General features: G+C 38.1%; 1 protein-coding gene across 2 annotated transcripts in view; it reads right to left on the reverse strand.

Annotated features, from left to right (window-relative positions):
• Positions 1–426: 426 nt before the first annotated feature.
• The window catches only part of KCNK5 (potassium two pore domain channel subfamily K member 5), a 35,173-nt gene continuing 14,284 nt past the window's right edge, over positions 427–21,315 (reverse strand). Inside the window, exons 2-6 of one of the 2 annotated variants that reach the window (XM_071576767.1) lie at positions 9,616–9,727; positions 8,008–8,174; positions 6,709–6,877; positions 5,175–5,869; positions 428–4,434 (exon numbers count right to left, since the gene is read on the reverse strand). In XM_071576767.1, coding sequence (XP_071432868.1) covers positions 4,384–4,434; positions 5,175–5,869; positions 6,709–6,877; positions 8,008–8,174; positions 9,616–9,727 — 1,194 coding nt within the window. In that variant the 3' untranslated portion in view covers positions 428–4,383. Of the gene's footprint in view, positions 5,870–6,708; positions 6,878–8,007; positions 8,175–9,615; positions 9,728–21,315 lie in introns of both variants that reach the window. The other variant, XM_071576759.1, reaches the window with a different exon arrangement.

Consider the following 21,315-nt stretch of genomic DNA (forward strand, 5'->3'; position numbering starts at 1 on the left):
CATGCCTCAGCAATTGCACTCCATTGCCGAAAATATAAGGTTCTTTTCCTCCTTAGGCTGAGGTTGTCCCAGTTTCTTCAGATGGCTCTATTTCTATCATGTCTATCACAAAGTCACATTTTCTGCCCATTAAGGCAGGTAGTTAGCTATTTTCCAATGTTTTTTTAAGGAAACTGCTGGAGTTGAAGGACTGCACATACTTCTAGCCTGCAAAATGGTGAGCACTGCTACTAGAAATCTTGTGAAAATTCATAAACAGCTACTCAGATATTTTAATAGTTCTGGTATGAAATTCACAGACCAGTCATAAAGGTCCATTTTATTTTATTATTTTATTTTATTATTTTATTTTATTATTTTATTTTATCACAATACTAATTAATTCTAACACTTCCCATCTCAGTACGTCTTCTTTAAAAGCAGACCCCTGATAAAACACAGCCCCTAAAATAAACCTCAATTTATCTTTCAATAGCTGTCCAAAACCCACATCAAATAATACTTTGCTGTGCTGTATCTAATTGAAGACCAGATGCCGTTTAACTGAAGTCATCAATACCCCATACAAGTTCAGACATCTGTTTGCATAAAACTACTTGCTTTTTTGGCTCCTTACCTTTCAGCTCTTTGGACCAGGACCAGTCTCATCTATGAGGTGTGTTACAAGTGTAGGTAATTGTAAAAAGAAATCTCGAGTACCATTTTTCTCATGACACAGAGGATAAATTGTAAAATTTTTATTGCAAAATATTAAAATAAATTACATTTTACAAAGACTTAGCAAATATTTACATACAGTGTGATTCCAGTGACAATCAGCAACAAATAACAGACAGACAGGCATGTTACGGAGTGATAAGAGTCAGAAATGTACAAATGTCAAAAGCCATATGAAAGACAAAAAGTTAAGTCCATCACAAATGGAATGAATCCCATGAGGCACAAAAATTACAAGTCTACAACAGAGTTCATTTGTTTAGGTCAACAGACTTGTATATTGCTTTTTGCTTTCCTCATCAATGGTGCTTGTCTGTCTCTACACACTCTCCCAGATCAACTGGAGGAAAAATAAAATCAAGATATACAAATGTTTCACCATGGATCTGTTATCAGTCTGGTTTTCTTTCTGCATGCTTTGTGATATCCATTGCCAGCAACAGACTCACAAATCATTAGTTTAGAAAAATTTAACACTGATTTTGTATTTCCTCAGTGATTTCGTACCAGTGTATCAGATGTGTTAGACTGCCTGATGAGAGACAGATATCTGAAAATGATGCCCTTCTGGTAAAAATAGGCGTCAATAGTACAATACAAAACCAAGAAGTGTCACAATGATGCCATGAAGGGTAGGGTCACATAATCTATAGCACTTAAAAGGTCTTTCATAGAAATAGGTTTCTGTTGTCACATTTCAGGATTTTTTAATTTCTGGAAAAAAAAAATTAAAAGTACTGGCTCATCTTAGTAAGAGTAGTAAGTGGACCCATCCTTCACATGATGTAATTGGAAATACAATATACTTGTAGGCAATAGGTAGAAAGAAGAGTTTCCACTGCCATTCCATGCCTTCCTTATATGTGCTTTTAAGCTTTTTTCCTTTTTTTTTTTTTTAAAATCCCTCTTTCCTCTCTTTCCAGGAAGAGATCTGTCTTATCTATAAAACCAATTCCACAGCATCAAGAAAAGCATTAACATTATTAGTTAGCCAAATGAAATCTTAATTGCCATCCGAAGAAAATGCTTCCAGATTGACTCAAAAATTTGAATAATTACAAGACACAACCAAGTAGCACTGGGGAATTCACTCGGCGGCACTTTTGGGGCTGAATAGATTGAAATCCAGCATAGACGCTCCTTTAAGTCACTACATGTGAATTTGAAGGCAGAAGGACAATAATTTATATCCCCCAGGCAGCTGCTTTTTCTCAAGACGTGGAAGACAAGCAGGCAAAAAGCTGTCTTGCTTAGCACTTCGGCAGGTCTGACATGGCACCATCATCTTAAAAACCCTGGGAATGGTTCAACTTTTTGGAGAGAGCCAGAATGACAGCTATCTGCCAGCCAAGCCCCTCCAAAACACTGAAACAACTAGGGCTTAATGAGACCAGTCGTGCTGGCCCCTGTGTAAAAAAAGGAATTTTTTTCCCAGTGTTAAGATTACATTAAGGCACATGGTGGGATGTCTTGAGAACAGTTTTGTGAGGTGTGATCATGTTTCCCCAAAAAACTGGGAATATTGTACTTTGTTTTAATAAATTTAAACTATTACTTTAAATCCCAGGATACTTATTATGCAGACTTATAGTCTGTGCTGACTGCACTGGGAAAGGCCAGAGAGCCACATCGACTTGATAATATGAAACAGATCCCATCTATTCTCAGCTCTGGTGTACAAGTGCACTTTGCTATGGAGAGCAGCGTCTGGGTTCCAGTGTGCAACATCCCCTTCCAATCAAAGCAGCCTAGCCAAGTGTCTGGGTTGTATTATTTCTGTATTAGAGAGAATTTTTTCTTTTTCTTTTTCTTTTTTTTTTAGTGAAGATTGGACTATGCTTTTCCATTCACGCACTTTCAGCAAGTCTTTTCTCTCCTCATTGTCCTGTAGCTTTCAACTGTTATTCGAACTTTGATCTTTCCATCAATAGTGGAAGACAAGTTGGAGGACAACAAAAGTTATATGGAGTGTTTTCTCATTTTCTTTTAAGTTAACATGCACTTTTTAAAAAAAATATAAAAAAGAGAAGGTTGGACTTGCTTCACAAGCATCCTGTGCATCGTGCACGTAGCCTCACCTACCATTTCTTACAGTTACAAGGTATAGCTGTCAACCACAACCCTCCAGATATATACAAATGCTCAGAGGGCTTGGAGTCATTTTAAAACAGTGGGGATGAAGGTAACTTTTCAGAGATAAATAAGAATCTTCTTGATATGGCTTCTCCCTCTTTTCTGTCAGATACAAGTCAAATTCACACAACCCCTCCTGATCCAAGTTGCATTAATATAACAAAACTTAATTTCAAATGAGAATCTCTCTTCAGCAACACCATCATAAATTACAGATTAACTCCAAATCCAATTTTGTTCATTACACGCTTTTGTAGAATAACACAGCTGTCCCTAGCCTTGTGTTCACTTTCTATTTGAAAAATGTCATATATATGGAAAATTTTAGGAAAAAAAAAAGACTAGTAATGACAGTCCCTTGTTTCCCAGTAGATGCCTTAAAAACTTCCCATCAAAACTCTATCCAACCAGAGTGCCAGTTTCCCACATATCCTTCTTCTACCATGGAAGAGGACAGCTGCAGCCAACATTTGTAGTCTTTAGAAATAGCTAATAATTCAAGATTAGCATTGCAAGATTCCATAAGCTGTTCTTACAGAGCTGGTGAGTCTGCCAGCATTACACTGAAAATGAGAATGAGACAACTTTTAACTGTTCGCTGAACTTTGGAAAATTTTGGACATATTGGAATGACTTAAATACTCTAAAACTAAACAGAACAGCAGAACTTGACATGTTAGGGTTGAAAGGTCTTGGCTATTTTTTGTTCCAAGTATGTTGGATATAACTGAAGTCACTACATTTTGCCAACATGTAATCAACAGCCTCATTTGAAAGAGTTGTCAGGGTTAATGCACAGATATGGAAAAAGAAAAAAAAAAAAAAAACCATGGTAAAATCTTTTTTGAAGCCAAAACAATTTGGGCATAAAGTCTATGAACATACATACTTCCTTCTAATGAATAGCCCATCTCCAAGTCAAAAGACAATACTTTCAGAAGCTTAGAGCCAAAGTTCCTGTTTAAAAAAGTGCCTTATGGCCTGAAGTCACTTGATCACATCTCAAGTTGCCCAAGGTTTGATATTGGCCAACCTTCCTTGAACTGGAATAGAATAACCATTGTACATGCACATAGGTCAAACTCTTAAAAAAAAAAAAGAAAAAAAAAGAAAAACAAACCCAAAATGTGAAGTGTAATCAACTGTTTCAAAAATCATCTCCCGTTCAAGTCTAGTCTGAAGTACCAAGGCAGGGAGGAACATCAAACTACAATACTGACTAACACACTGCACAGATCAGCAGCACTGCTACAAGTCCTTCTGACAGGCATTAGGGCATTTGGAAAATATCTGTGCCTCCCAAGGTGATTGCTTCCCAAGAACAGTATCAAAATTCACCTGTACACAGATAATGTATAAGGTTCATTCAAGTATTTCGTTTAGGAAATAGACAACGAAAGGACACTTTCAACATTAAACAAGTTTGTTGCATCCTGCTTCTGCTCATACATGCTTGGATCAATAAATCTTCCAGTCACTTAACTCTAACAGTTCTGGGGCTGATGTGTAGTTTAGTAGCACAATTAGTGAGCTTCATCCCAGATGATTCTTCCTTGTTAGAATCTTCCTTCTCAATCCATTCCTCTGGAATTTTTAATTTTAGTATTTTAATTATGAAATTAGAATTCACTATACTTTGCCAAGCACTAACATATTCTAGACAGATGTTTCAGAAGCTTTCTTTGCAGTCTGCCAGCACACCTCAGCTCAGATCTGTGTGTCCTGCTAGCCCATCTAAAGTTTCTCATTAAATATGGCCAGGTAACCCTCTTTATTTCATTTGTGATCAAAGCAGGATTCAAACCCATGTTTTCAGAGGTGAAACGCTAATGGAGTAACTGGACTCATTTGATGCCCAAAACAGTCTCTTTGCCACTGTATATTTACACTCTCAATCTAATTCCTCAATGAAATGCATGAACTCAGAGCAGGTCCAGTGTATTAACTAGTCTACTTTTTTCTACTTTGTTCAAGAACCATAAAATCCCAAGAAGGAGTGGGACTCCAGATTCAACTGTTATTTTATAAGTTTTTAAAAAAAGCAAAGTTGATGGGCTAAGAAGCCAATTTATCAGGAAAAGGAGACTGGAGTTTCTTAGTCTAGGACTTGCTTTTGTCAGGAGAAGCTGACAAAACATACTTTTCTCCTTGCTCTATGTTCATAATGCATGGACCACTTTCAGAAAACCTTTGTCAAGCATGCCTCACGTGGCAGCCTTCACATTGCTTACTGTATTATATTCATTCATCAGTTGTTCATAAGGCACAGAAAGTTCTAGCTCATTATTGGTAAAGGTAGATTCATCAGAGGATGGGAATTTTACCAGTTTTTTTGCAGTTTCAGACTCCTCCGCAAGATTATCATCCATGGAGGATTTTGACGTTTCCTCATCATCTGAGATATCTTCCTCTTCATCATCATCTTCATTTACAAATGTTATATTGGCATTCTCAAATATTAAGGGTCGATAGTCTCTGGAATCCCACACTTCACCTTCTTCTTCACTAATCCTGTCCAGCTGGTTTACAAACATGGTTCCTTCTAGAGGGCTGTCTCCAATACGTTTATCATGCAGGGATCTCAGTACATGACCATTTTGAATGTCCAGGGAAGCCTCATCATATTCAAATGACTCTGTCTTTGTGTAAGTCACCTGAACATCTATACTGGCATTCATTTGTTTGGCATTTTCTACTATGATCATTTTGTCATTGCTTGTTTTCAGGGCCTTCTTCCCAATTTGCTTTATAAGATCATTGTAGGTCTCTTCCTTCTTTGAAAGAAAGCTGAAAATGTTTACGTCCTTTGAGGTACCCATTTGAAGGGGTTTTTTAGACCGAGGATGGTTGTCAAATGACTCTTTTCTTTTTTTCCTCCGCTTCTTGATTGCTTTGTGAACTTCCACAAACATACTGACCTTCCAGTTAACAAAGAGTGAAAGCCAAGCAAGTCCCAGATAGATCCATAACTCCACAAAATATCTGTAGAGGGCATGATAGTTTGCATCTGGATTTACACCTACAAGGAAGTAAAAACAAAAACATTACCAAAAGAAGACTCACAGCTCATAAATCTTTGAAGTTGTGAGCCTGAGAGTTACTCATTCCACACTGAGAGTGTAATTGTTTCAACATTTCTCTGAGAGGTAGCAAGTCAGGATCTGAAAGTCTTCTGAAAGAAAAAGTTGATCCTATGTCTTCCACTTTCCTTGGCCACATATATTTGGGCCACTGGACTAACAACAACAACAAAAAAATGGTTGCATACTTATCCTCTCCTTATAAACTATAAAATTAAATGTTTTCCTTGTTGAAAATTACAAATGTTCTCCCTGCCATTGAGGTATATCTACCTTCCTTGAGAAAAAGATTAAGAATTCCACTTACAAGGACCACCTCTAAAGCCCTGGACAAGGCAGGGGATTATAGAGAAGGAAAAGGTTTAGGAGGGAGACATGAGTATGCTCAGCATTTCCCATTGACTAGTTCTGGACAGCTGCAGAAAGCACTGCCCAGTACCTACCCATCCTGCTTAGTATACTGGATCCTATCCAAAGGTGCATAAATATCATGGTGGATAGGATAGCTCTTTGACTGACATAAAGACCTGGGGCACCTGAAAGACTTATGCTCTAGAACTTGGCTGCAGACTTAGCCCAGTAAAGGCCTTAGGTATCTATACCAAGACCAGAGAGACAGATCTAGCCCACTGAATCAGTATCCAACTTTAACTGAATGTTCTATTCAGTAAAATGTTTTGGAAAAGCTTAGAAAACATCTTTTCAAATTAGAGTTTGGAAACACAGAATTGCCACATTATGCATGCAATGAAATGATACATAAAATACAATTACTGACCAGCAACAAAATCTCCAAATCCTATGGTGGTGATAGTAATGAATGAGAAGTAGAGACCTTCAATGTAATTCCATCCTTCAGTCACCATAAAAACAAAGGGAGGAATAACCAGATGGACCAAGACACCCCAAACAATGAAAATAGCTGTGCATGTGATTTGTGCTTTCCTCTGTAAAGAAAAAAGAGAAAAAAAGTCAGGGAAAGATCTCAGAATTTTCTTTTCCCATCCATGGCACAAAGAATTATCTGACAGTACCAGACATTACAGATTTTTGTGCTAACAATTTAGCTACCATAACTAAAAGTCACTAAAATTGACGGAAGTAAATATACTTTTTTTTTTCCCTTTAGACAGAACTACCTATTCCTACAATTACTTGCTCAAAAGGAATTATTTCCTCGTAGCTTTCTTTCACACTCTCAAAAAGTTTAAGGAGTCCCTGATATTTTATAAATAGGCATGGGATATGGACATAGCACTGTAGTCTATAAAGCAGTTGGTACCTCTAACCTTCCTTTCATTCATTTGTATATAAAAGACCTGAAGTGTTTTAAGACGCTTCTCTCCTATTCCTGCCTCCTTCCTTTTGCCACTCATGCAGCCTCTGTACAAACCTGCACATGCACATGCATTTCACTATTATTTGTGGTACTTGCCTCTCAGGTGCTAAACCAAGAAAATACTTGCTCTGTTTCTGAAACCAGGACCCAAACCAGCTGCACAGTCCTCCAGGCACTATGGCCCGGCATTGCCTCCCATCTCTGTGCAGAGTTGGAACTGGGAACTCCTTAGGAGTGGGGGAGGTGGAGGGAGAAGAATAAAAAAAAGAACACAAACCACCACCAAAAAACCAACAAAATGCCACAAACAAAAAACCACAAGCCAGTAATTCAGAACAAAACTGTTATTTTCCAGTTGGTTCATTGCATAGCAGGAAGTACTCATGCCAGCATACAGGCAGGTGGGAACAAAGCAGGACAGCTTATTTTTGTGCCTGAGGGGCTTGAGTGAAATGTCTGTGAAATGAAGCCTCACCTACCTTTGTCCTAAAGGTTTCTAATGTAAGGAGATAGATTTGATTCTAAAAGTTTCTATGAGATCTCATTTGCTAAAACTTCTTGCACAACTAACACAGCAAACCCAACCCTCCTTTTGGTTGTTTCTATTCAACACCATTTGGGAAAATTCATATTTCTGCAAGTGTTCATTTACAAGATGAGCAGGTAACTTCAGAAATGTAAACTTAATTCATGCATCAAAAAATACACAGTTCAAGGGTAAACAAGTAAGAGCCTTACCAGGCTGACTCCTCTTTTCGTCAGAAACTGGCCCAGCCTCTTGGCACGTCCTCCAAAGAACTTCCCTAGAGCACTGATCCACGTCAAGCAGAGAGGAACTCCAAAAAGCCCATAAAATATGCAGAAGAGACGCCCAGAGGGTGTCTTTGGAGAAACATTTCCATAACCTAAAAGAGATAAGAATGTGCTCCGTTTGTTCTCGTTGAAGTGAATTCAAGGCAATTCTACCTTTGCACTGAACAACATTGTTTGGGCTCCTCTTGTATCAGATACTCCTTACTTCACCTATAAGAGCTTTAGTCTACTCCAGCTGCTGATCTTCTGAATCTGGATCCCTTCCAGTTCTACTCTAGCAAACATGTATTCCATTAGTGCAAGCCAAGAGGGTTACTGCACTTTAAGTGTTTCCCAGATTTTGTGCATCTTTTTCTTGACAAGATGGAATAAATATGCAATGCAGCTCATCTTAAAACTTCTAATATGATCCCCAGCCTTAAGCTGCACTGTTAAAAACTTGATTGACTCAATTTTATAGAAAAAATTATTCAAAATTCATCCTGAAGCCAGCTTCCACATGAAAGATCCACTACATGGATTTAACCTGTGCCCTCGTACCTTTGCAAGGTAAGAGCTTGTGAGTTAAGCGCAAGGCAAGGAAGTGGAATGTGTTTCAACTGAATTTAGTTCTTTGCTGGTCATAGAACTCAATAGGGCATTACAGGCTCAGGCTCTAAAATCAGCAGCCTGTTTTCTGAACTTCAGCCAGGGCTTTCTTATTTAGGTGTGTTATTGAGTTCAATGTTTTGTCTTAAGTTATAATATACGCTGGGTGTTGTGAGTTTCAAATAATTAAGAAAACCACAGTACTGCATGTAGTTAAACAGTAAGGCTTCTATTTCTGTATACATCCAGCCTTGTCTGGTTTTTGGGTTGGGTTTGTTTGGGGTTTTTTTGCATTGTAGGTGTAAGCAAGCATGTAACAATATCATGTAGCAAAGATTTTCCTGTATGAGCAAAAGATAGATGATGCTGAGTTATGAAAATCTGTATATGACAGGAAGAAGAAGTCTTTCAATGCAGAGGGTTTTGCAAGCACAAATCAGTAGTGATATTTAAACAATTGTTCTGCTTCACCTTCTTTTAAGAGACTGATAAAAGACTGATTGTTCTGCAAGCCAGGAACACTGATAATTCAGTAGCTTAAGAGAATGCATGTGTGTAACAGGACATCTATTCAAAAACCTCATATGCGCTTGCTTTAGGCATTAGTTTAATGGAATGTTTTGTTACATTTGTGTTGTGGGATTTTATGATTTGGAAATTTAGGTGTATGAATCAATGAAACTTGAATGACACGAGTCATCCCTAACAGCACTTTAAATCCACTACCTATTAAAAAGGTACACTTTTCTCTTCTGCATACCCATGGAGAGAGTGCCAAAAACCTCGTTCTTTCCTCTATGATTCTGCAGATGAACACATACCCTAAACAACTCCAGTCATTGGGACTTCATTCAGTGGCTAGCCTGACAGAGAAATGGAAGAGTACAAAAACACTAGAGTCTACAGAAAACTCCAGTGAGGAAAGTTGGCATAGTAAACACTTACCGATTGTAGTGATTACAGTAGCAGCAAAGATCACAGCGTTAGGCCAATTCCAGTTGTTGAAAGTATTGTTGCCAGTGATGGCAACCCCCTGTCCAGCAGCATCTGACACAATCTGTAAGGAAATAGTTTACAGTCAACCTTGAAAAGTCCTGGCAGCATAAAAAAGAAATGTGTTTGTCCCTCTCAGGTTTTCACCCTTTGTTCATACCTTCAAAATATTCAAGTTTTTTTGTGAAGGCTAGCCTAGTATATTCACTAACACTAATTTCACGAGAGCTAAAAGCTTGCTTCACATAAGAAAAAGTAACACAGGTGCTCTGACATTTAAGTAGAGGGTTTTAGATAAACTTTTACTTGATTCACCAGTTTAAACCAAATGGATCTCTTCCAGGGACCAAATGTACTCCTCCAGACTGAACTAGCATTTAACCTCCAGTGCAGATCTTAAATTTGGTTTAATATTAGGGATGTCTTCAGAACTGCTATTCATTTCAAAACACTGTTACATGCCTCAGTTTGACTTGGGTATGAGCAGGATGTCACAGAATCCTTGGCGAAGTCACTGCTATTCTTGTTAATTCACCTGCTGTCTCTGGCAAAGTCAAACCATCTGCAAGTCAACAGTAAAACTGTACTTTTCAAAGACAGAGAAATTAACCCTCCCTCAAAGCATTTCATGCAACAGGATTCCAAGTACTGTCCTTGAATTAGGCCCTTTTCTCCTCTCAGGTTTAAATCTAATATGTCATGAAGAATGCAAAGCACTTGTTACCAATGTTTCAGGGAAGTGAGGTCATTAGCATTTCCACAGATTCTGCAAGTCAATTTTTAACAGCTATTTGGGTCTTCAGGTGCTCAAGAATTCACCTTTTGTAGGAAGAGACTTGGAAAAACTACCTTCCACTGCTTTTTCATAACTAGACTGCAGAAAATGCATTGACAAAAAAACCTAATTAGTATTTAGTGCAGTAAGTGAAAGTTTCAGATCAAAACTATGCATCTTGACAATTTTGGCATGCATTTCTACCTCCTTGAAGTAAAAGGAAACAAACAATTTACTATATTCTCTCCTGGAAATCTTTAGTTATTTAAATCTCTGCTCTGTCACATTATGATGCAGTTAAAGCCTTCCCAGATTACTCTGCTTTTTTCCCTTCAGTGTAAATACTAAACAAACTCTCAGGCTACATCCATATGCGAGAGAGGTGATGATACCTCTCAAATGTTGATTCATAACGTTTTCACATTTTCTCTGTTTCTCTCTCAGTAAGTGTTGAACACAAAAACTATCTTGAGCTAAATACCTAAAAAATTTGAGGCAATATACTCTTTTTAAAAAATAAAATTAGCAGGCAAGGTGACATTTATCTTAAACGGGCAAGAACTTACAGATATAACTATAACCAGTTCTTCCTTCCCTCTCTCCTCTTCCTTCCTTTCTACTGGATTAAGATCTGATCTTGGACCCAGCAGAGACTCAACACAAAGTTCAATCACTACTGAAAACACACACAAGTTAACACAGGTTTTAATTATTCTTGAGACTTATTACATATCCCCACCCTCCTACTGTAAGAAAAATGCCCTCAAATGAATGTATTGTGCAGATACAAGATGCAAACAATGTAATTAAAAATGCACACACAAGCTGTTGCAGGAGGTAAAAGGAGAAGCATTGAAAGTGAATGAAGGTACAGAACAAGATTTAATTTCTTCTGGCAAACTCAAAGTGTGTGCAAAACTGCATGCAGTGTCTTTCCAAAGCCTACAGACTCTGGATAGGAAAGGATAGAGTTCTCACCAAGGCACTCATTGATCATAAGAAAGTGGTGTACAAATGAGAAGTAGGTCTAAAACAGGAAGGTCGAGAGCAGGCAAGTAAACACACAATGCCACCCATCTTCCAAAAACATAACAAACAAACAAAACAAAAAAAAAACCCCAACCAACCAACCAACCAACCAACCAACCAACCAACCAACCAACCAATCAACCAACCAAAAAAACCTCCAACAAATCCCAGGGAAAGAAACCAAACAAACTTCATGCAGCTACAATGGATCACAGTACATCTGTTCATCTGAGCAGAGACCAATTAAAGTAACATCACTCATTTCTGTTACAGTCTGCAGATGAACTTCCTAAAAATCCCAAATGACATTCAAAATACCTGACAAAGACAATCTGTTCTCTATTATCCCTGAGAAGATTGCTTGACTTCTTCCACTGCCTAAATATTATACCAAACACCAGTTCTCCAACCATTTTCCACTCCATAAGCACACTTGGATTTTTTTTTTGGTTGTTGCTTCCTCACAGAGCAACTGATCTCATAAGAGACAAAGAGAATTCTTTTTCCATTGTCACAGGACCATTATCTCATTGCATTACTCCACCTCAGTCTGATCGAATGAGCTCAGTTTCTCAGTATAAGATCTTGCCAGCATTTGAGGTCTGGAGGTGTGAAGGGGGCCCAGATTTGAGAGGAAGAAGCTGCTGGACTAAGCACACAGCTGCCCTTCACGCCCAGGCAGCTAACATTTTGGGGTAGAGATGGACAGCTCTCCAATTGCACAAACTCTTTGTAAAGAGAACCACAGATAATTCTCCAGACAAAGCTGCCACTCTCTTCCCATCTCTATTTACACACAGCTATTGGCTATTAGCACACAATTATCTATGATCTACCGTCCAGTCTTTTAAGTTACTTTATGCCTGCAATAAGCATGAATGCACTATACGTATCCCAGCTGCAGGAACAAAGATGGTCACAAAACATGCTCAGTTAGCTTTGGTGCAGTGGGAAATATGTAGTTGCTTTCCAAACAGTATAACTTTTGCCCATACACAAATAATTACATATTTTGGCTTCAACAAACAGAGTAAGTGGACACTGTACAAGTGAACAGCAAACATGTTGTGGTTTTGGTTTTGGGGTTTTTTTTTGGTGGTTTTTTTTTGCTTGGCAAATCTTTTAGGCAATGTCAGAGATGCCTTTATTTTCACATACTAGGATACAGAATGCCCCAAGTTGCCTGTGCTTTATTTCTTAAACTACAGAAAATTTCCTCCGAAAAGTCTGTGGGTTGGAAAATCGGGGGCCAGGAGGGAGAGAAAGAAGAGAAGGAAGGTTCTTAATACTTTGGAAGATGTCATTTAGAAAATATCTTCTGAAGTATGCCCAAATGCAAAAGCTGAAAATAGTTAACTAATTCAGAACTTATACATAACCTTAAATCTCACCTGATGACAGTTCATACTGATCAAGGCAGGACTTTATTTTCTGTTAAATGACTTTTGCTTCACAGGAATCAAACTCCCTCTTCTCCCTCACTCCCCATAACTCATTTTGGCAAAGGAAACAGGGGAAAAAGGTTCTAGAGACTCTGGTGTTACTGTTGAAAGTTTAACAGACTTGTAATCACAGATAGAGATTTAACACACACATGAAATTACTACATCTTCTGATGACATTAACACAAGTAGAAAAGGGGATGTAATTTCCACATAATCAAGCAGACAATATGCTCCATTTGCAGGGTACTTCCCCACTACAAACCCCATCACTGTTCCAATACAGCCTTGAGTGTCCTGGGTTTGGTGACTTTTTCATCAACCTTTTGATGACCAGGTTCACTCCAGATTCACAAGAAACAGTTGTTAAATCCCCTCTACCCTGAGCAAAGAAGAAGAATTTCTCTCAGATGCTTTGGGGAAATGTCACTTGAATGCCCCTATATGAGTAACAGTAGAGCTGAAAATTCTCAAAACTTCCATATAGGTCACACACCATTACTGATCTTATCCTAAGAGTTAAGGAGTGTGAGAAAGCTGTGATACAGGTTTTGCATAACAAGTAGGAATAATTTAATATTAGGAATGCAATCTTTGATACTTCAGTAAGGAATCGCTGGGTCTGATAATAATAAGCAATAGGAAAGAAAAAGGACTTTGGGGTACTTACAGCCACATAGAGAGATACATCAGACTAGAGACATGAGACAATAAACAGGCTATATGGAAACATGAGACAATAAACAGGCTATATGGAAACTAGAGCAACAGAACCTGCCCCACAGGCACTATATTACATACAGGAAGAACAACCAGATATTGCTCAGTGCCACATTTCTTCTGAAGAGGTTAAAGCCTCCCATGTTATTCAAAGCATTCCCTGGAGATCTGAAATAGAAGTCTAATGGCAGTTTTAAGATTCTCCCAGTGGTATGAACAATTCTCTTTCGAAATACCATTTCTCTGTAAGAAAGAAGATGTAATTGAACTATTAAGCCTCCAATCAGAACCAGTGGTTTTCATTCTACTCTCAACACTATTATCCTGTAATGGACAGTCATAGCTGGCTGCAAGATCCAAAAGCAGAATCCATTAAAGCAGTAACTGATGCATCCTTTCAGAACTCCTAGGCTTTGTTCTCACTTCTCATTCTGAAATAACACAGAGTAATTTTGCTTCTTTCTCAAGTTCTTTTATTAAGAATGTATCGATTTAATGCACAGAAAACCACTGAGAATTGCAAATCTATGAAGTACTTTAGACACTTTCCTACAAAGAACAAAAACTTCAACAGCAATCTCTTTCACATTGACATCTAAATCTTCTATACAATTTGGAGAAACCAGGCAGTAGTTATCTAATCATGGATACATACAATACTGACAACTTAGCCAATCATAATAAAATTGTCCAGGGTAATAAAGTTTAAATTTATACTGTCAGATAAAACTCATATACTGCTATTCATCTTTAAGCAGATTTCAATTTTAACCAAATCCAGTAGCAGCAGGGCAAAACAGATAGGTACAAGCAGTTGTATGAACAAAAAGCCTAAAGTAAGTTCTAAGTTATTTAAAAATACATAAACAATTAAAATCCATGCCATGTAAATTGCACACCCTTTTACTTGTTCCATATGGATTTTGTAGTTACCCAAGTTTTCTGGCTCCAGCTATAAAGTTACAGTACCAGTCAGCTGTTTATAATAATAATCATATTTTAAATGCAAGCAAAGCATATTTAATTGTTAATACTTATCTCTCCAATAATAAAAACCTTGAGTCACATGTTAAGACTTCCAGGTCAGATATACATTACAAAGTTCTGCTTACCTAGATAATATATTGTCTCAGGATTGATTACATGTAAATAAAGAGAAGAGAGACCCTCTCAGTCAATACCCCTTTTGAAGAAGAAATGTCAGTGGGTGGTCACAGTTCAATAGAAAGAAGAGCTTCTCAGAGTCATTATGCAGACAGGCAGCCCAGCGGCCATGGCCCAGAATTTCTTTCTCTGTTGGCAAATTGCACTTTGACATCTACTTGCATATTAAAAGGAGCAGAAGCTATCACACATGCAGAGTCTGAGTTTATAAGTACTTTATAGCTAGATCAAGTAGTAGATTCAGTCAAACTAGAAATATATTAATCCTGCCTGACTGCTGGCATAGCTCATCTGTGTAATAAGTTTGTATGTCTAATTGTTAAACCAAAAAATATGTATTTAACATAATCCTAAATTTTATAATTGATTGTTTTGAGTTACAGTCTTGGGAGAAAGAGAAAACAAACAAACAAAAAAAAACAGATATGGAAGGCCACTGGCTTTCATTCTCCACCATGATGTGTCCCGAATAAATGGAAGGTACTGCCCATCAGAGAAAGCATTTTCCTCCCTGAAATACCTTGGCAGCTTGGAGTTTGAGTAAGGAAAGGGAAAGCAAAACCAACTATGCAACTAATGATTTTACCAACATGCAAAAAACTTTGTCCCCCCAGTTACTTTTCATGTCTAGATATATGAGGTGTATACGTGTAATTTTTTATTAAAATTTCCTGTTTGAGTTCTTCAAAGCCTTCATATATTCTTTCACCTCTCTTCACAACCTAAATTGCAGACACAGATGCAGTATTGCTCAGAAAATCTTGCTATGCCACAATGCTCTTGTTGGTAGTCAGAGACACAACGTGGCAGTTGCAGAAAGCCAAGAGAATACACACACAGTTAAATGATTTCCCAAAGGCAGCACAAAGATCAGCTATTCCAATGTCACCTTTAGGACAGCTGCTGTACATGGGTCTGTGCACAGAGAAATGGAAGCGTATTGCTTCTTGGAGAGGGAACAAAAAATCTTTAAGGATTAGAAAATAGAACCCCACAGAATCTGGAATACAAAACAGCAGCCCTCTATTTGGACATGCACATTTCTCCCAGCCACTTGGCACCTCGCACATTTAGTACATAATCTGCTCAAGGTAAGAGTTCTTAGGGAAGGATGGTAGGAACTATCCTCCCCTACCAATCAGCTCAGTCACCAGAAAAGCACACAGTTGTGGTTCCAGTCATCTATTTTTTTTCTCTCCCATCTCTAGTGTAATGACAGACTTATCCTAATTGCTTACTTGGACTCAGGAGTTCCCAGCTGACTGAATCACACTGGCACATGACCAGGGCCAGCACACAGGACCAACTGAACAAGCTTTTGAGGCTGTCTTAGCCCCTTAACAGTCTCTGCAGGACTATGTGAACCAGCAGGACTTAGGATAGCTGACCTTTCATTTCCCTCTCAGCATTGTCTGTGTTGGCAGCATGAATTTCATGTTTGTCAGTACAAGAACCATGCCAAATGTAAAAAGAAGTCTTTTAGCTGAGTCCTGAATTTCCTACTTCACTTCTGTGGGGAATGGTTTGTGACCTTTTTCGAAAAAGAAAAATAAGACAAGTGAACTACATTGTCTCGGTCTGACAGGCAACACCCTTGTGTCTTGCTAACCTGTGAAAGTTTTACTGTCCTTTACTGACCTATGCAGGGAGTTGAGTGTGAAGGTGGTTGGGGCAAGAGGTACAGGATATGAGTCAGCAGCACCTGCATTAGAAAAGGATGGGGGGAATTAATAAATTCCACATTAAGTGAAGAGGACATCAGTTGACTACACGAATCTGATTCCAGATCAACACAGCACAGAGGAGTGAGTCCTCAGCTGGCCTATACCAAGAGTTGTTAGGTTCTGCAAGACTCTTAATAATCCTAGAACTTGTGTATAGTCTGTTTCAACCAACAAAATCCAAGGCAAAAGCAGTTTGTTTCTAACAGCACAATGGAGTTATGGCTAGTAGCCACCCACCACAAGGCCAAAGTTTAAACCAAGGCAAAAAATAGAGAGCAGTCATTGGGGGAATAATGTTAACTTCCATTTCTAAAAGAATAAAAGCTTCACAAGCTTCATGTTTGGTGCTGACAGATGTAAATAACAAACATAACCAAAAGCATACATGAAGATTACTGAAAAAGTTGGAGATCAACAGAAATATACAGGATTCCTTCTCCCTTATCTTTGAATTGAAATAGAAAAATTAAAAACAAACCCTGGAAAACAAGTGTCAGTCCCTGTGTTTACATTCCAACATAGATCAACTACAAATAGTAGGGCACAAGTTTTCCCCTTGCTGTCATAACCAACCACTTTATAAATGCAGTGCAACTGCTGTAGCAAGTAAATACATATTTTGCGTTTTTCAATCAACAGTTTAGTCTTAAAATACAGTTCCTATCAAAGGACAAATGTTTGAAAATTCCCACTTGGGGAAAAAATCCTGCTAAAATATGGATTCACATACTTCATGAGAGGTTTTTTTCCAGCAATAAAAAAATTTAATCCACAAGAAGATGGTCTTTTTACACTACAACTGATACAGCAGATAGGATAATATCATGTCAATTTTCCACAGTCTTTGGAGAAAGGAGAACTTAAAGAAGTTCTCCCTAACTTTTTTTAACTGCTTCATTATATCAGTGTTTCTTTTTTTGTTGGTTTTTTTAAATAAGGTAATTATAAAAGTTACTTAAACTTGCTAAAAGTGACTTTAAATGATCCACTAGTATACTGTAGCATACAAATTAGAAAGGTATATGCAGAGGTGAAATGTACTATACCACACTTTACCCAAAAGGTTATAAAACAAGATTGAACTTGCTCTGCAGAGAAAGCTTAGCTAATCTTGTTAATTCTTCATTTATCCATCCAACTTCTTAGTGTTTCATTCTGTTCATGCCACAGTGCTTCTCAATGCATAAATGAGTTACAGAACCAAGGCACTCTATTGCTTCCCCTTCATTATGCTTCACTTTGGTCTGTCAGCAACTTGGACCTCCACCTAGGCAGATTTTTTCTTACCTAACTGAGCCTCCAGCACTTGCCACTTCATACAAATCTGTCCCTACATCTAAGCCTGATATTTAAGGAATGCATGTAAACACATGCCTGGTTTTCACTTTACATAGTTTTGTGATATAACAGGACAGTAAACTAGGCATCATTTGGGGTTGTTAATTTAGAATACAGCAATCTGGGTTGTAAAAAATACTCAATAGTCCAATAAGGGGTTTTTTACATGTTCCTTGGTCTTGATTTCTTAATTAATTTTCTTTAAGTATTGGGGAAATTCCTGTTTCTAGACTTGAATGTGGCTAGCACTACCTTTTTTTTTCTTTTTAAGTAGCTTTGCTAGTTTTATTAGATGGAGAAAGCACAGAGTGGAAAACCCTCTCCTTTACTTTGTACTTTACTTTGAAACCAGATTTCAATGAAAGAAATTAAGTACATGCTATGAAGAAAACTGTAGATTAGAGCTCCAGATCCCTTTTAATTTACTGATTAGCCAGCATGAAACAGGCTGTCTAGTAAAAACACCTGAAGATCACAGAACCAAACACAGTTAAGACAAGAAACACAGAGATACAGAGAAGTAGTCTTCAGATGTAAAATACTCTTGTCTAAATAACTGCATCACTGTGCTCTAAAGAAAACCTGGGCACATCCTTCAAAGAACATGACTGAATTTGAAGAGGGACTAGAACACATTCACATCTTAATCCTACAGACATACCTTTACACTTGAAAACATTCACTATTGAGTATAATTCTAAGGAAGCTTCATTTGAAGTTTATTTGGACGGTCCCGTGGTGTAAAGGAGAGCACTCCAGACTCTGAATCCCAAGGTCCTGAGTTCGAGTCTCAGTGGGGACCGTCCCCTGGCAGTTCAATGCCTCCCTGCCACTTGATCCTGTCATATCTCAGATGCTCAGCAGGGTCAGCCCTGGTTAGTAGTGGTTGCTGTGGACAGTCTCGAGAACTTCACTTTCACTGTCCAAGCTCGCTCTGACATGGCAGATGGACCTCAGGACTGAAACGGTGGGGTCAGTTCTGCGCACGCTGTGCCTCACCTAAAAAATCCACTGTGCAGACTGGAAGGGCACACCCACGTGGGGAGAGCCCTGCCCAAATCTTCGCTCAAGAAGTTTGGCCATACATACATACATACATGCATTTGGGTGCTCAACTTGAATCTGTTTTGCCCGGGATGGTAATCGATGAGTGATCCTTCTTGATCCTTAACTCAGGAACATTTTGCTATCTTTTCTCTCCCCTGCTCAGTTGCAGAGGGGAGTGACAGAGGAGCTTTGGTGGGTGTCTGGCATCCAGCCAGCATCAACCCACCACAGTGTACTACTCCATGACCTGCCAAAAATGTGTGTGGGTGAACATTTTCAAAAGCACTTGTGTTTGGCTGTAATGCTATAGTAAATAAATACTGTCACAGCTCCCTATCTTTATGAGGCTAGTGGCTTAAAAATCTGTCCTGACTTTGAAGAGATCTTCTTTCTAACTATTAGGCCAAGTGGAAAAGAGTCATCTCCCACCTTCTCCCAGGTATTGATGATAGGACTTTTCCACTCTCGCTGTGGCATCACTATTTTAACACACCACCAATCACGAATGTTAAAACAATGTAAAATGTTCTCCAGTGGACTGAGTCTCAAAAGGAACAGAGTGACAAATTTAAGTCTGGGCTTCCAGGGTTTTTTTTCTCCTGGGTTTTGTCTTACCCTTTTGCAAGAGCAATGTGTGTGTGTGTGTGTGAACAATACTAAAATAAATTTGCAACAGGGAGCAAGCATTGAGATTAATTAATCCATAAATGCTATCATTCACAACCCAGTAAAGAGATGAAATAATTGATTGAACATGCAAAAAGCAGTCTCATTAGAGATAGTACTACAGGCACAAGTATCTCTTCTTACCTCTGTGTTCTCTTACTCTATATGCTTCCTAGCTGGCAAAATGAATAAGGGCAGAGAATGCACATTTGTCACAGATAGAAACACGTGCTATTTCTTTCAAGTGCTCATCTGTTTTCTTGTTTTTTGATTACAATTTAACCCAACTAAGTGATCCTCTAAAAAAGCAATCTATTGATTAACCAATATTGGGCAGCACAAATCAGATTCTTCTAGCATAATCTCAATTTATTATCCAGATACAGGTCTTATGAGATAGAGACAAGAAGGGGGAAAGTTTTTTATATGCAAATTAAAAGGAACAGTGCTCTACCCTGGTTTTAGTTTGTTATCTGAAGGCCATGCCATAAACCATTAATTTAGATTTATACTTGCTTGAACCTGAAAGACTCATAAAAATTTAATTGTGGCTAATATTTATGAGTGTGGAGGCTTCAGGACACAGTTCAGTGGAAACAATTGGTGAGTTTACAGACAAATTAATTCCACATTATTTTTTAGAAACAGAGACAGTAAATAATTCTGCCAGCTATTCCCTGCTTGGAAAGATCAAAATTAGACAAAGCATGAGCAGGATGAAACAACTACATAAGACTTAAGGATAAAAATGTTGGGCACTGTACAGTGCCAGCATTCAGTATTTTGCGTATTTTTCTCTCTTACTTTCCCCTGCACACACTCCACCCCCTCCCAATTAAAACCAGACATGCATGTGCTGACCATTTCAGTAGTTCATATAGATGTAAATGCTGATCACTGCAATGAATTCTACTCCAGCTACAGCAAGTCCTTCAGGTTGCTTCTACTGGAAGAAATAGTATCTTAATATTGCAGTAATGTACTGCAAGATTACCTGCTCAATCCACCACCTTTCTGTCCCTCCAAGGTGAACACAAGCTTCACAAAATGTATTGGTATGTTTGAGTTTTATATGGAAAGATACAGCTGAGTAATAAATCTAATCAAGAGAGCTTTCCTGAGGACACGATGCTTCTCAAGATGTAAGTGCACTTTTTTTTTTTGTTTGTGTCCCTTGGCATGGAGAACAAAGGCTGAGAGTTTTAAAGCTAATTGAAAATATCCTGGGAAATTATCCCATTGACACAACTAACAAATTATCTCCTGTGGGACAAACAAATGAGTGGAGACCAAATTAACACTCCTAGCTTCCCAGCTTCTGCAATACCTGAAAATTATTAGAAAAACAGTAGTTCCAGGAAAGGGTTCCAGGAAATTCTTGCTGTTGATTCGACAACAAAATGCCGGCCCAAAGAAGAGAACCATCTGACTTAATTCAACTATATCCTTTGACAAGAGAGAGTCGACTAGCAAAGCACAGTTTAAAACTATCTAGTTTCTCTAATTTCCTACTTCAGTCTATGCTATGAACAGAATCTATCCTTCAATTAGCCTGAAATAAGAGAAGAGTTCCAGAACTTCTGTATCTTGAAACTGGACCTCATTGCCCTTGAAAGCAACATAGGTTTTGTCATAAATTTTATTTAGAGAAGAAAGATAAGCAATTTGTATTGCAAAAATAAATAAAGAGTGAGGGGAGATAGCATTGCTTTCTTTTGAATTATATCAGAAACCATAGCATGAGTTC

Source organism: Pithys albifrons, chromosome 2, assembly GCF_047495875.1.
Source record: "Pithys albifrons albifrons isolate INPA30051 chromosome 2, PitAlb_v1, whole genome shotgun sequence".
In the NCBI taxonomy this organism is placed as follows: domain Eukaryota; kingdom Metazoa; phylum Chordata; class Aves; order Passeriformes; family Thamnophilidae; genus Pithys; species Pithys albifrons.